The 14,732-nt window shown below is 51.6% G+C and overlaps 1 protein-coding gene across 4 annotated transcripts in view; it reads right to left on the bottom strand.

Moving 5' to 3' along the window:
- Nucleotides 1–13,912, bottom strand: part of ZCCHC7 (zinc finger CCHC-type containing 7) — a 108,352-nt gene extending 94,440 nt beyond the window's left edge. The window contains exons 1-4 of one of the 4 annotated variants that reach the window (XM_051643524.1): nt 13,873–13,912; nt 13,153–13,192; nt 11,264–11,372; nt 7,920–8,614 (exon numbers count right to left, since the gene is read on the bottom strand). In XM_051643524.1, the coding sequence (XP_051499484.1) occupies nt 7,920–8,592 (673 nt within the window). In that variant the 5' untranslated portion in view covers nt 8,593–8,614; nt 11,264–11,372; nt 13,153–13,192; nt 13,873–13,912. Of the gene's footprint in view, nt 1–7,919; nt 8,615–11,263; nt 11,373–12,994; nt 13,031–13,152; nt 13,193–13,872 lie in introns of those variants that run through there. The other 3 variants (XM_051643523.1, XM_051643525.1, XM_051643526.1) reach the window with 3 other exon arrangements.
- Nucleotides 13,913–14,732: the final 820 nt, after the last annotated feature.

The following is a 14,732-nucleotide window of genomic DNA, read 5'->3' as shown; positions in this document are numbered from 1 at the left end:
GAGGTACCTGCACATGCACAGATACTGTAATAGTCTGAGGACCAACGCCCTCCAGCTTAAAAGAAAGGGAGCCACCAACTACCAGCTGTGACAAGACCAGTGGTCACTGTGATGGCAGCAGTGCCAGGTCCCTGCTCCTCAGCAGCGAAGCCGCAGCTCCGGCGCTGCGGTGCTGGTCAGGACGCGAGGGGCTGGCCCAGGGCTGGAGCTGCAGGGACAAAGGCACAGGACCAGCCCCCCCAGCCCAACGGCCCCTCTCCCTTCAGGGGGGCCAGTTACAGCCCAGGGCTCACACATACGGATCTGCATCCCCCTGCCTTCTTTGGAAGGTCAGTTTTTCCCAGTCTGGAACCACTTCCAACAGGTGCTGCTGCAGGAGGGCACATAAGACAGCCTGGACAAGCAGCCGTTTTATCCCTCTGATCGATCCTTCTCTAGACTTTTACTCTCTTTTAAAATTAATGAATAAAACTATTTTTTTCCCCCTGTGCTCACTCCACACGCACATCTGCATGGCTCAGGTCCCTTTGTCACCCAGCTCAAACTTTACTTTTTCCCTTTTTAAACCCTCAAGTCCTTTGTCTTCAGTATATTCTCTGCTGCATTTTTTAATTACTTAAAAATCTTGAACTTCTCCTTCAGAAGGATTAAATCAATTTTCCATCAGTCTCCAAAAACTCAACTGCCATGTGAGAGATTTCCCCCACCTGTAAGAGACCCAAAGAAACAGGGACAAGGAAGAAAGATCAAACTGATGACAGAAAGGGGGGAAAAAAAATAAAAAATCCCCTTATAACAATCAACAGAACAGAAAAAAAAAGGGAAAAAGTCACCCAGAATTATATGACCATGTAAGCTTGAGTACTCTTGCAGAAAACCTAGTCAGCAGTCCGAAGCCATGGGAAATTTAAATTAGAGCCAGGGCCCACAATAGCAGAGGCGTCTGCACAGATAAAGGCCCTGCTCAGGCTGCAGGTAGACTCACCCTAAATCTCCTCAGATTTGCAGAGGAACTTTATTAGTTTTATTAATTATTATTTTTTTCCCCTTAAATAATCAAGAGATTCAAGTGCATCCACATTACAGGGTAAAGAAGATTAAGTTTTGTTTTTTTTCTTTAATCAAAATATCCATATGCATGTGCTGCCTCCTCTGTGCGGGGGGCAGATGGATTCCTGCCGGAGGGGTCCTGAGCCCACTGGGCAGCCCCCCAAGGGCAGCCCCATCACTGGCAGCCCCCCCACTGGCAGCCCCAGGCCTCAGCTGCCATATTCTCTGGGGGAGGGTCAGGGGGGACCCCGCCTGGGCTGGAGGAGCTGGGGGAGCCAGGCAGGAGCTCCCACCTGCCGGGAAGCACCTCCAGCCCCAAGATGCACAGCAGCCAGGGACACCGTGGTCCCACCTGGACATTCTGGTCCCACCTGGACACTGTGGTCCCACCTGGACATTCTGGTCTCACCTGTACAGCACTCCCAGTACAGGCTGCTGCCAGAAAGCAGCTCATTCCACACCAAGACACCTTTCCTGCCTGCTCTGCCATTGGCTGCCTCCTGCAGCTGCCCCTCAAGAGGGGACACTGACCATCACCAACATGAGACGGGCACCGCCTGGACATGGGATGGCCACCACCACTGACATGAGATGGCCACCACCACTGATGTGAGATGGCCACCACCACGGACATGGGATGGCCACCACCACTGACATGGAATGGCCACCAGCAGGGACGTGCAGCATCCCACCAGCTTCCCAGCCTCCAGGAGAGGAGCAGCGAGCAGAGAAGAGCGACCTGCCGCCAGCAGCCGCTCAGCCTGCCAAGACACAAACCCCTGCTTTTGTGTGGGGTTCTTTTCTTTTTTCATTTTTTTTTATATTGAAAATTGTACACTAGCCTTACTGGCTTTAAGAAAACAGAGCACAAAGCAGTAAGTATTAATAATAAAAATATTTTCATAGTTAAACTAATTTTCACCAAGAAAACTTTTTTTACTTTTGAAAGCAACTTTAGCTGAAATTTAATTCATCAGTTCCACAACTAAGGCATCCAAAAGGTACAGGGAAGGGTGGCTCTTTAAATGCTTTTTCTGTGGCCTAGCAAAATGAAAAAAGTATTGTAGAATTTTTTGTAGAACAAGTAGGTTGGTGCTACAAGTGTTAAGACTCTAGAACAAAAACATAGTGTATCTTGCAAAGGTTGTGTTCAAAAGTAGCTGTCAAGGGAACAGGTAAATTAAAGAAGAAAAGCACAACTTGCTGTATTTTTTTGAAAGAAGCTTACACCTTTCCACTGCTTAAAAATACCCTGAGGGATCTGAATAACAGTACAAAGAAAAAAAAAAAAAAAAGATGTGGTCAGATTTTTGAATAATTTCTGTAGTACCACACAGAGTGAAGAGAAAATTATGTCATACGTCTAGAAGAAGCCACTTAAGCACTGATAGTTAACAAAGTGTGTTTCCTTTTTGAGCATGGCTGACAGAGATCAAACAATAAGCTAAATTTACCAGAGACTGCTATTTCTGCTTTAGCCCCAGAAGCTGGAGTTCTGCTGCTGAAAAGAAAACTTTTTTTTTTTAGGGAAGAGGCAAAAATAAAAAGCTTTCAAATTACTTTTTAATTGTTTTAGGCACATATTTTTTCACCTTTTCATTCACAAAATGTTTAAATCAATTAAAAAAAAAAATTCATTTTATGGACTTATTTTTATTATGGTTTGCAGAGCAGGAAAAAAAGTGGATGCCAAAATGGAATGATAAAAAAGCTGTTTTGGCAATTTAGCTTGCCATGTATTTTACCTTGACTTTTCTTTCTAGAGGGCAGTTTTATGGGACAGCAAGAGCCAAAGTGGAGATCAATTCCCAGACCTCAGGTGAGATGGTCTGCCCCTCAGTCTCTGCCTTCCTTGCACAACTACTTTCAACAGAGAAGATTAAAAATACTGGTATTTTACCAGATTCCAGAAGACAATCTGTTAGGAAACACAAAAATTTACTCCATCTATTCAGACAGCAAGAGGCTCACATGACAAACAGATTTAAGACACCCGGTGACACCCCACCAACCTCAGGGAGTTCTGTGCCTTCTGCTCCTCCATGGTCTGGGGTCAGTGACCACTACGGCCACAGCCTCCACCTTCTGCTCCTCCATGGTCTGGGGTTAGTGACCACCATGGCCACAGCCTCCACTGTGGTGGAACAGGCTGATGAAACAAAAGCATCGTGTGGTCCTTGCTGCCCTTTGGTGCCAGCCCTGGGCACCACACTCCACAAACCTGCCAAGCCCAGAGTGCTGCCACATCAGCCCCTCAACTCCAGGGGAGGTCCTGGGTGGGCAAAGCACGAAACAGGGAGAAGACAAATTCATTTTGTACCCCTTAGTGGCTGGACATAAATGCTGCAGCTGTGAGAGCTGTCCTTGCAAAAGCCACAAGGAAAAAAAAAAATGCAGAGATCAGACTTGGCAGCTAAGCATGGGAGAAGAAATATGTGAAAAGGAAGTTTTTCATGAAGGAATGGATGAAAGACTTCCCACTACTGAAGATTTATGGTTTTTATATATATATACTCTTACTGTAAAGTGGAAGAGAAGGGTGGGAGGGGAGAACCCTCCTTTAAACATCTGGAAACAGTCTCTGACACTAAAAATTAATTCACTGCATTTAGTACAGTTTGTAACAACTATCTTTGGACTCTTTTGTCTGGACTCCAACTGTGTAAAAAATCAGGTAATTCATACCAGAAGCCTAGATTAGCTGAATTATCCCTTTTTTACTCGCCACGTGAAGTGAGTAGGACCTGTTTTGTAAAGCAACAAGCAGCAGCAGCACTGCATGTTTCCAAACACCATGCAAGGAAGTCCCGAAGTGACCAGTGGGCACAAGTGACACACACAGGTATCTACCTGGCCGACTGTCTGTGCTGCCAGCCTGACCTCACCACACAGAGACAAATCCTCTGCAAGGAGGGGCAGAATTCCTACGGACAGTAAGTGCTCCTCCTGATACCCTCTGTGTGGAACAAGAAAGCCAGCGCCCGTCTCCACTCCCCAGGGCTGCCAGTCTGCTCTGTTTGCTGAGGAACATGCCAGGTGAGAAGGTGGGCTTCCTGGAAACAAACACAGTGTTTCCTAAAGTTGTACTGGAGAAGGAAAAATAAAATGTGAATGGCATGTAAATCCATCTGGGAAGTGGGCAGAAAGGCAGGAAAGGTCTTCAGCTGTGCCCTGGACTGGAGTGCTTGTGGGCCAGCCACAACTTTCAAGATGCCAGCGGGGGCAGAAGGGTATGCAGGAGCCAGAGCTCATTTCCAGGGGTAAGGGACATCCCCTCCCATCACTGCAGACAGGGGTGACTGCAGCTGGAAGGGCACCTGGGAGAACTCTGCTCCAGAGGCATCAACAACACTTTTTTGTTTATAGAAGATATTACAAATAACACAGCTCTTAGAGAAGGGCACTGGAACCTCAGCCCCTGTGTTTCTGGGACTCAGCACGAGAACAGACCCCCCAGCTGGCTGACACAGCCACTGCTCTGGCAGCCAGAACTGCTCCCCTCTCAGTTCCCTTTTCAGTGTGACACAAACTGGACACTAGTCGGAGTCTGTCCCTTTGACACAGGCAGCTTTGGGGAGGAGGGAAGGGACAAGGCTGCACCAGTCACTACACTCCACGTCTGTACTTACTGATAATGCAAACCCTAAAACAGTAATTTACATATGGTGTAGTCACCTAAATACTTGATCTGGCTCTTTAGAAACCCTGAAAACAGAACAGTGCATGTCTCAAAATAATTTAAATGAACTAGCAGAGAATATGTTTGAGAGGCTAGCATGCCAAAGCACAAGTTTTTTAAATGCCTTTCTGCCTTAAAGATTTAAAAGTTTAATATTTATATTTCAGCAAAGGAGTCCTCTCTAATCTGTGGGACTGCACATACAGTGCTGTGTAAGCTCAGTGAACAAATTGTGATTACTTCACTTTACTAGCATATATTGCTTTTGTTCCCTAAAACTATTTTTATGCCGTTTTGGCTTTTCATTACAGACACATGCACAACACCCATTTATTTTAAGCCCATGTCTTTGCATCCCCATCTCCCTACGTATTAGGGACAGAGCAGCTGAGCCAGCCTGCAGCTGGAGCCACCTGAACATCACTGGCTGCAGAGTGGGAGGGATGGAGATCAGGGCTCTGGCTGGAGCCCAGCCTGCTGTGCCCTCCTCTGGCACATCCCTGGGACATACAGCAGCCTCAGAGGGATCACCATCCCCTTGTTCCCAGTTGGAAAACTCATGCAGAGGTCAGGGCTCTCTGCAGAGCCCCACGCAGGCAGAGCAGCTGATGAGCAGAGATGTGTGTGCAACCAGCACTGGCTCCTGAGGCGCCGCGCGTGCCCCGTGCACCTTCCGCATGTCCCGCTGCTGGGGCACAGGGCTGCTGCAAAAACCTCTGCTGGAGTCAGGCAAGGCAAGAGAAGGGACCTGGGGATGTTCTGACCTAGCTTTGAGAAGAACAATCAGAGTAGGAGAACATTCATATTTACAAGCCTCTTGTGTGTCTGTCTTTGGCTTCCCATTCAAACACCTCAAAAAACATCGACATCACCTACACCAAATGAGACCATTTCAGCTCTGAACAGAACAAGTTTGTGCCACAGGGGAACATGCTGCTCAGTTACCTGCTCTGGTTGTGGCTTCCTTATTGTCAACATCTATAAATACATGTGTGAATAAGAAACATTACTACTTTTGTTACAAAACCATACCATAAGTCAGCAAAACTGTCTCCTGATATTAACCCCCTGTGTGGGTTTTTACACGCCTCTCTTGGTTGGCACTGGCACAACTTCGTCAGGACAGCAGAGAGAATGGAGACATGACCTTGCACTTTCATGTTACATCTAGGAAGCATAACCACTCTGATAAATCAATTACAGAATGTTTCCCAAATTGTGTGCATGCAATTGTGAAACATGCTCAAGGTCTCCAGCACCATTTCAACATTCTTCCGTCTTCTGGGGTTTTTCTGGGTAATCTTTAGCACTACCATCAGCAGCTCTGGTACGTAAATCCAAGGAGATGCACAGAGCAAACCCAACAACAGAAACCTAACTCCAGGTCGTTTGCCTGCCCAGCAGTTATGACAGACAGTGCCCAGAAAATGTGTTACCTGCTCTGTGCACAAACTGCACTGCTGTCCCAGCAGCCACCAGACAGCACCAGGCACTTGCTCCCCAACAGAGAGAGCAATTTCAGAAAAAGACGTGCTCATTAGCTCTAGCTTAAAAGAAAAGGATAGGATATAAAAATACCAAAGGAAAGACATAGATGAAATTTAGCAACTTTAGGCTATAGAAACTGCATTTTAAAAGATTTACAGGGAGAAAAAATGACATGTATTCCAAATATAATGTGGCTGTCTGGGTTTCTGGCATAGCAGTGAGTGCTGTGCCACTCTCCTGGGATGGTGCTGGGAGTAGGGGAAGCAGTTCTGACATCCCTGAGGCCTGGGCAAGCACCAGTCTCTTTAACAAGCACTGAGTGCTCACCAGGACTTGCCTAGACATGGCCTGTGAGTCCTGGAAACAGACACGAGAACAACTCTGTGCAAAAAGTAATGGAACATGCATGGGCACGGAACAGGTGTTTTACAAGAAAAGAAGGCACAGACAACTTCTCAGCTTTCCCCTCTCAAACAGCATGTGAACAGCAGTGCTGCCTGCACAGCCACCCCGGGGCAGAGCTATGCAGATCTGCACTTCCCCCTAAATTGCCTCATTCCCAGCACACCAGGGAGCATTCCAGCAGCCTGCAGGGGCAGCCCATGCTGCAGCTGGCCTGGCCAGCCTCCCATCAAAGCAGCCTGTCCCCAGGCTGGCAGGTGACACTGTCTGTGGAAATGATGTTGGTGCTTGCAATGGGCAAGAAAATAGCACTGCCAATTGGCTGGGAGAGCTTCCAGCTTCTAGTGGCAAGGCATGTATTACAGGGGATGGTCATTAGAAACACATACCTAAAATCTGTCATGCTAACCATCACATTTAGTAACTTTTTGCACCCTAACATGGAAGAACATTTTGTAAAATACTGAAATATTAGATGTTAAGTCTTGGCAGTTGAGAATCTCTGAATTACTCAGTGCAGAAGCTGAGTGAATGAGTGAGTGAATTACTCAGTGAGAAGCTTTAGAAGGAGTTACAGCAAATTTTAGATCAACAGCCCAAACTGCCAGACTCCTGAAGGAGTGGTGGCAGAACCTGCTTCAGGAAGGGGAACCAGCTCTGGAGTTCTCCAATCCCTTCCCTGCCTTCTCCATCCCTTTCCCAAGCTGCACCTCCTCTGGTCTGGCACACAGGGAAGCCCTGAGGAGTGCTGGTGTCTGTGAGGCAGGGGGCCAGGAACCTCAGCGCAGGGAAAGAGGAGTGACACTGCTCTCTGGGTTAGGAGCACCCCTTACCTTCCTACCCTGCAGCACTTTGCAGCAAACCTTTTATTGTTATGCAGTTCCTACCTCTGATTTGCTTTATGTCTTTAGTCCTCTTTTTTTCCCTACCTACTTAATTTACAGTAGGAAAACCTTGTATTCCCTCTTTATTTCACCTGCCCTTCCCCTGCTCCCTGCAACTTCTTCCATGCCCTTAGGACTACAAAGTACACGGGGAAGTTGGAAAGTTCACAGCATGAAACACTTTGATATTACAAATTTCTACCAGCAAAACTGCCATTTACGACACAGCTGAAATAATGGCACTGAAATGGTGTAAATAAATGGCTATTCCCTCCCTCACAGTTCTGCACCCATCATGACGCACTCCAGTTTGCTCTCTGCTTATCTTTCTGTTTTCAAACACTGACATCCATATCGTTGCAGAGGGATCCTCCCACACAGAGAAGGATAAACGAGTGATTACAACAGGCACTAACCTTCGCTGGCAGGAGCTGCACAGCCTTCCAGGTTCAGCATAATATCTTCATCTCTGTCATCTGCCCCGGCTCCCAGCAGCATCCAGCTCTCCACAGGATCACTCTCAGATATCAAGCTCTCCTCCTCCGAGCTGTCATCGATCACCAGCACGTCTTGGATGGCCTGAGCTCCAGCAGAACTAATTGGGTTAAGCTTCCCACTAGGACTTTTCTTTTGCCTTGCAACGCCTGTGCCTGATCCAGCCGGATACAGGGTGTGACATCCAGTGGCTTTGGCAGGATTTGGTGTGGAAGATCCTGGAGGGGAATGTCTTTTACTGTGAGCTAAAGAGCTGGCTGACTTCTTTGCTTTGCTTTTGTAGACACTGTCCTCATCTGGTGTGTCAGACAGAACAATGATCTCGGGGTCACCATGGCCCGCCAGGTCAGCCACCTTCTTGTCTTCGTGCTGCTGCTCAGCCAGAACTGAACTGTGACCCGTGACTCCTGCAACATCAGCTTCCTCATCCACTTCCAGCGTGCTGATTTCTCCGAGATTTTGGGAATAGTGGATTTGGCTGTAGAGATGAAATTCCACCTCACTGTCAATGCTCTCCTCACTGGATGACTCCTCATGGTAAAGTTCATCTTCATACCCTTCTGTGTCCTCAGAATCTTCGTATCCAACAAACATCCTGGAAAGCCAATACCTATATCTACAAAAAAAACCCAAAAGGTTGTATCAGAACGGTCACGACTGTGTGGCTGAAGCCACCTCTCAGAGGATACCCTGGGTCTTTCTGAACTTGCTGAGGTTAGTCACAGAGCTCTGCACAGAAGATAAAACTGAGCAGACTCAACAGCTACAACAATCAATGCTCAAATTCGTAACAGCAAAAGCTACTTAAGGCATCTGCTTTCATCTCAACTACTACTTTCACCTCAACTACCTTGGCTTCTGAAAGCTGCACTAACATGCTCTCAGCTTCCACAGCTCCTCTCCATCCTGAGTTCAAGCCAGGGTACTTGCATGGATCAGGAGCCAAATGAGTGTCTGAATCTGAGTTTTGATTGCTCTGCTGACTAGTATTAATTCTGGGTGCTCTGCACCTTGTTTTATTAAGTCATACCTTATATACCTACCTGAAAGAGCAGGGAAGGAGCACACAGCTATACTGGACAGTAACTTGGAGCCTATCTACACCCGGGCTGCAGAGCCACCTGAGCCGCCTTCAGAGCTCACCCCGGTGGCCAGGAGTGCTGGCACTGTGACACAGAGCACCCAGGCAGGCTCTGCACAAGCTCAGGTCTGAAGGTAGCATTAAAAAAAGAGTAGTAAAGGTAGGGTACAAATCTGCAGCCTTTGTACAAACTGTCATGTCACGTTGTCCCATCCGGACTTACAGACTGCGCTACAATGCTGTGGAAAAGCCACCTCAGGTACACCTGCAGCAGCCCAGCCCTGGCTGTGACACCTCTGTGCTGCTTCCAGTTCAGCAGCAATCATCCACAACCCACAGTGGGCTTCTTGGTGGATCCAGGGCTGAAGCCCCATTTCCCTTCTTGGGTCTTCAGGAATACTGTGGGCACGAAGGTCACCAAGTCCTGCAGAGACAGGCTGGGGAATCCTGCCTAAAGAGCAGGTTAGCAAAAAGGGACCTGGGAGTGGGATAAGTTGACTATAAGCCAACATTTTTGGAACAAAAAGCATCCTGGGCTCCTGAAGAACATGGCCAGCAGAGTGAGGCAGGTTATCCTTCTGCTCTGGCCACTGCTCAGGAGGCCACATCAGGACTGCTGTGTGCAGCCCTAGAAAAGATGGACATCCTGGAGCCAGAGCAGTGGAGGGACTGGAGCATCCACCATGTGAGGCCAGGCTGGGACTGGGTGTCCTCAAGAGAGGAGCCTCAGGGGATGTGAGCAATGGACATAAACACCTGATGGGGGTGGAAAACAAGACAGAGCCAGGATCTTCTGGGTGCTCTCCAGCAACATGACAAGAGGCAGCAGACAAAAAATAAAAGACAGGAAATTCCACTTAAACATACGGAAAAGCCCTTTTCCACTCTGTTGCCCAGAAAGGCTGTGGAACCTCCCCCATCCCTGAAGGGGTTCAAGCCCAGGTGGATATGGCCCTGAGCAAACTGCCCCAGGTTACCCTGCTTTGGGCCAAGGGGCTGGGCAAGACAACTGCCAGAGCTCCTTCCAACCCCAGCAATCCCATGATCCCGATGGCAAGTGCCTCCAGCGGTCCCTACCTCCACCCAGGCAGCCGGAGGTTACTTTGCCTAATTCACAGGATACATTATTTCATTTACATGTCCCCATCAAGCTGGAGGAGAGCAAAGGGAATGCTTCCCCTGAAAAGTCCACTTGTATTCCTGTGTTAGTTACTCCTGGGGAAGCCAATAAGCTTTTTTAGAGGTGAAAACCCTCAGATGCAGTTCAGTTTTCAGCTTTGGAAGGCAGTGGCCCCTTGGTCCCCGCCAGCTGCATGCACACCCAAAGGCCACCAGACCCCCCTCCCTGCCCCGTGCTCAGCTTTGCTCTCCTAATGCACCCAGCTTGGTTTCCAACCTAGAAATACTGTCCTGACCTGTAACATGTGGAGGCCACAGAATCTGTTTTAAAAGCTCTCCTATCCACATGGTGACAATAACCTGCTGGAAACCTTTATAGCTGTCAGCATGGAACTCAGTGCAGCAGCAAACTGCATGCAGCATCACCTGGGATAACCTGGATCTGTCAGACTCTGCCCCTCTCACCTGGGTTCTTAGGTACATGAAGTACCAATGATGCTGAACAGAATATATAAAAGAACATGGCCAGAACTTGGTGATAATAGCTACAATAAATCTATTTTACACCAGTATTTAGGTTTGGGTGCCACAGGAGGAAAAAGTAAAACACTGGTCACGTGAATGGCTGCAGACAGTAAAACAGTATGACAGAAAAGCACCTGACTGACAAAATCAAGCACCAAAACTTAAACATTTCTCTCAGCTTTACATGGTGACACCCTGTGACACAGGTCTCAGCCTGCTCCCATCCATGGGGTAAGAACCAGAGCAGAGTGGGCTCCAATCACAGACATTTCCAATTTTAATCTCTGGTTACGGGATGTGAGAAAAGGCCTTGAGAGATGTGGGAAATGAAGGAATCCCCCAAAGCTGCAGTTTCACTGACACTCTGCAAGCCAGCTCAGGTGGGTACTCTCTCCCTCCCATTCTGTCCCCACTGAGTACCAGGCCATGGCTGAAAACATGCAGCTTAGCAAGACACTGGGCCATGAGTGCCCAGGGCACCTGAGGGGCTGGACATGGCCTCTCATCACCAGCAGCAGAGCCCCAAGAGGCAGCACTGACCTGCCCTGGGTCTGTCCTGCCCAGCTCAGCTCACACAGCAGCTCCTCCTCCTCCTGGGTCCACACAGTGATGAAGGCTCTTCCTCCTGCTCAGCGTGTGCCAGGCACTGCTAACAAGACACCAACATCAGCACCACGCAGCCTCAGCTCAGCACCCCCTGCCCAGCACCCCCTGCCCAGCACCCCCTGCCCAGAAACCCCTGTCCAGCACCCCCTGCCCAGAAACCCCTGCCCAGAAACCCCTGCTCAGCACCCCCTGCCCAGAAACCCCTGCTCAGCCCCCACCTCTTCACAGAGCCAGAAACACCTGTTTCACCCGTTTGGCACCAAAGCAGACACAAACTGCCTCTAGGAAGGGAGGAGCTCCACAGACCAAGTGCTGCTGCTTTCCAGTGAGCAGTGTCTGACCGTGTTAGATTGACACTCCCAGAAAGATGCATCTGACCACCAGCCTTCAGCAGCTGAGCTTTCCCTTCCCTGGTGGAAGGTTCAGACTGTGGTCACTGTCCTTTCTGCTGCCATCTCAACTGTGACCAAGACACCCCTCATGTATGAGTGTGAAAACTACAGTAAAAACAAGTCCTGGCCAGACTAGCTGATTTTATGGGTAACAGGCTGCAGGGAGCACAACACACCAACACTCCACACTCTGGCTCTGGCCTCTCTTGCCTCACAAAACCCACAGCTCTGAACTCTGTGCCACAGGAGACCCCATCCCCTCATCCAGAGGAATCCCATCCCCCCAAACACCCAGCACAATGTGCCCCAGCAGTACCTGCCTGCCCCTCTGGCCAGCCCTGAGAACAGCCCAGTGAAAAGGGCAACTGATTTAACACAAACATTAGATGTTCCAGCTCCCTAGTTTCCTTTGCCCCCTTCCCAGCAGAGCTCTGGATGCTGCAGGTGGGAATGGCAGGAGGTGGATTTCCCAGGTCATTTACAAGCCCCCCTACCAGCACTTGTCAGCTGGTCCATTAAAAACCCCTATTCCCCACTGGATGGAATGACAGACACCACCAGCCTGGGCAGCTGTGTGCAGCACAGACCTGTCCCTTTCTGTTGGGTGACACCTGTGGCACACACACAGGGCACAACAACATGACACAGAACTTCCATGTTCAAGTGCAGGGAAGTGAGACCTTTGGCTTCAGCTGCTCTACCTGCCCCTGTGCCCCTCACCAGGAGCAGCACAGCTCTTCGTGGGAGAGACAGGCCATGGAAGCACTAATGATCATGGAGCACAGCACCAAAATGAAACTCACATCTTTCCCCTTCTTGCTATGCTATGAGGGCATGACAACACCAACTCTCAACCTTTGTTTTTCCTAAAAATCCGAACAATTTATGGTTCATGCCAGAGTTTAACATCAGGAGACTGTTTTTATTGTGTTTCTGCACCAAATGCAACAGATTTTGGCTGACAGGAGCCACCAAGCACCCTTGAAGAAGGTGAGATGACACCACTTCTGTTGCCCCCCAGGTGAGAGGTGCAGCCCCCCTGGAGCCACTCCCCACACCCATGTGCTCCATCCAGAGCAGGAATTTCCTCACAGGGAACCATTTTAAACTGTCATGAGGGGGGTCCAGGGCAGCCACCCCTGGCTGTCCCCAAGCACCTCCCTGCTCAGGCAGCAGGAAGGCAGCAGCCCCACAGAGCTCACCTGGTCCCAACATCTGCTACCAAATATTTCTGGCTAAACTTTATCACTTGTTTCCTCCAATGAAAACTCACATTGCTCAACACTGAGATGTTAAACTCATTCTTGTGTTGAGCTGCTGTTTTGAGAAAATGCCTCTTGCCTGTACTTTCTTTAAACAGTGCACAGAAGTGTGAAGGAGAGAAGAAGAGCTTTGGAGAAGAGGTAAATGTTTTCTAGTGACAAGCTATACCTTCAGCAGATCACAGGAATTTATCTTCCACACCCACTCCCTGGAAAATAACAAAACATTCAAAGTTTACTTCAGGCCTTTTGGGAGATATTTCCCCCCTTAGTATCTTTCAGACCGTGTTTAACTGCACAAACACCCTCAAATTAACAAGATCTGTTTCTCCCGGGATCTGACTGAACTGGGTCCGGTGCCCGGGACGTGGCTGCGCCTGGGGGAGGGCAACACGGATCCGAGTGTCCGCAGCAGCAAAGGGAGAGCCGAGGGGCCGGCCCGCAGCTCTGCCGGCGGCGCGGGCTCTAAGGGACACCCGACGGGCACCGACCCCCCCCGGCCAGCACCCCTCCCCCCGGAGCCCCTCACAGCGCCCGGCCGGGCCCGCGGCCGCTGCGGGCCACGCTGCTTCTGGAGCTCCGGCAGGCACCGGCAGACGCTGCCCCAGAGACAGACACGGACACTGCGGCGGTGGCTCGCACATCTCTTTAATGCCAGGCGGTTCTGAAGGTCCGGTGCCCTGCGCAGCCCGGCCCGGCGGCGCGGGGCGAGGGGCCGGGCCCGGGGGCCGCGCCAGGAGGAGGCCAGGCCTCCGCGCCAGGCCGCGCCGGGCCCGCGGGCAGCGCCTGCCGAGCGCGGCGGGGGCGGGGCGGGGGCGGCGGGGAGCGGGGGGAGCGGGGCGGGGCGGGCCGGGCCCTCCCGGGCCCTCCCGGGCCCTCCGGTACTCACTGCCGGCCGCGCCGGGACACGCCGAGCAGGAAGTGGCGGCCCCGCGCCCCGCCCCCCGCGCGCGTGCTTCCGGGGCCGCCCCGCGCAACGTCACGGGCGCGCGCGGCGCCAAGCCCCGCCCCTCCGGCCCCGCCTGGCTCCGCCCCTCGGAGTGGGCGGGGCGAGGGGCGGGGCCGGGAGCCCCGCGCTGGGGGCGGGGCCTGATGGGGCGGGGTCCCGAGGGGCGGGGCCGGAACGAAGAGCGCGGAGCTGCCCCTCCCCCCCCCCGACTCCCCCGCGCCCAGGCCCGGGACCGACCCCCGGGACCGCCCCCGGGACCGACCCCCAGGGTTTGACCCCGGCACCGACCCCCGGGCTCCTCCCGGCTCCGCACGCGCTGCGGGGCTGGCCCGGGGGTGGCGGCGGGTCTGTTGTCCTCGGGGTGTCCCTGCCAAGTCGTGGCCGGTGGGCGCGGGACACTTCCCAGGGCGTTCGGGGGGTTTCGCTGCGCCCTCGGGAAGCCCCGGGTTGGGCAGCGGGAGCGGGGGGGGGTGGGTGCCGCGGGGGCGGGGAGCAGCGCGTTCCTGCGGGGAAACTGCCCCGGGCAGGCGGCTGCGCTCCCGCTGCTCCCGGTCCTGCTCCCGCTGCTCCCGGTCCTGCTCCCGCTGCTCCCGGTCCTGCTCCTGCTGCTCCTGGTTCTGCTCTCTCTGCTCCCGGTCCTGCTCCCGCTGCTCCAGGTCCTGCTCCCGCTGCTCCTGGTTCTGCTCTCTCTGCTCCCGGTCCTGCTCCCGCTGCTCCCGGTCCTGCTCCCGCTGCTCCCGATCCTGCTCCTGCTGCTCCTGGTTCTGCTCCCTCTGCTCCTAGTTCTGCTCTTCTGAGCT

This window comes from Apus apus, chromosome Z (genome assembly GCF_020740795.1).
Source record: "Apus apus isolate bApuApu2 chromosome Z, bApuApu2.pri.cur, whole genome shotgun sequence".
NCBI lineage: Eukaryota > Metazoa > Chordata > Aves > Apodiformes > Apodidae > Apus > Apus apus.
Note: the sequence above shows the minus strand (reverse complement) of the source record. Positions and strands in the feature narration are given on the sequence as shown.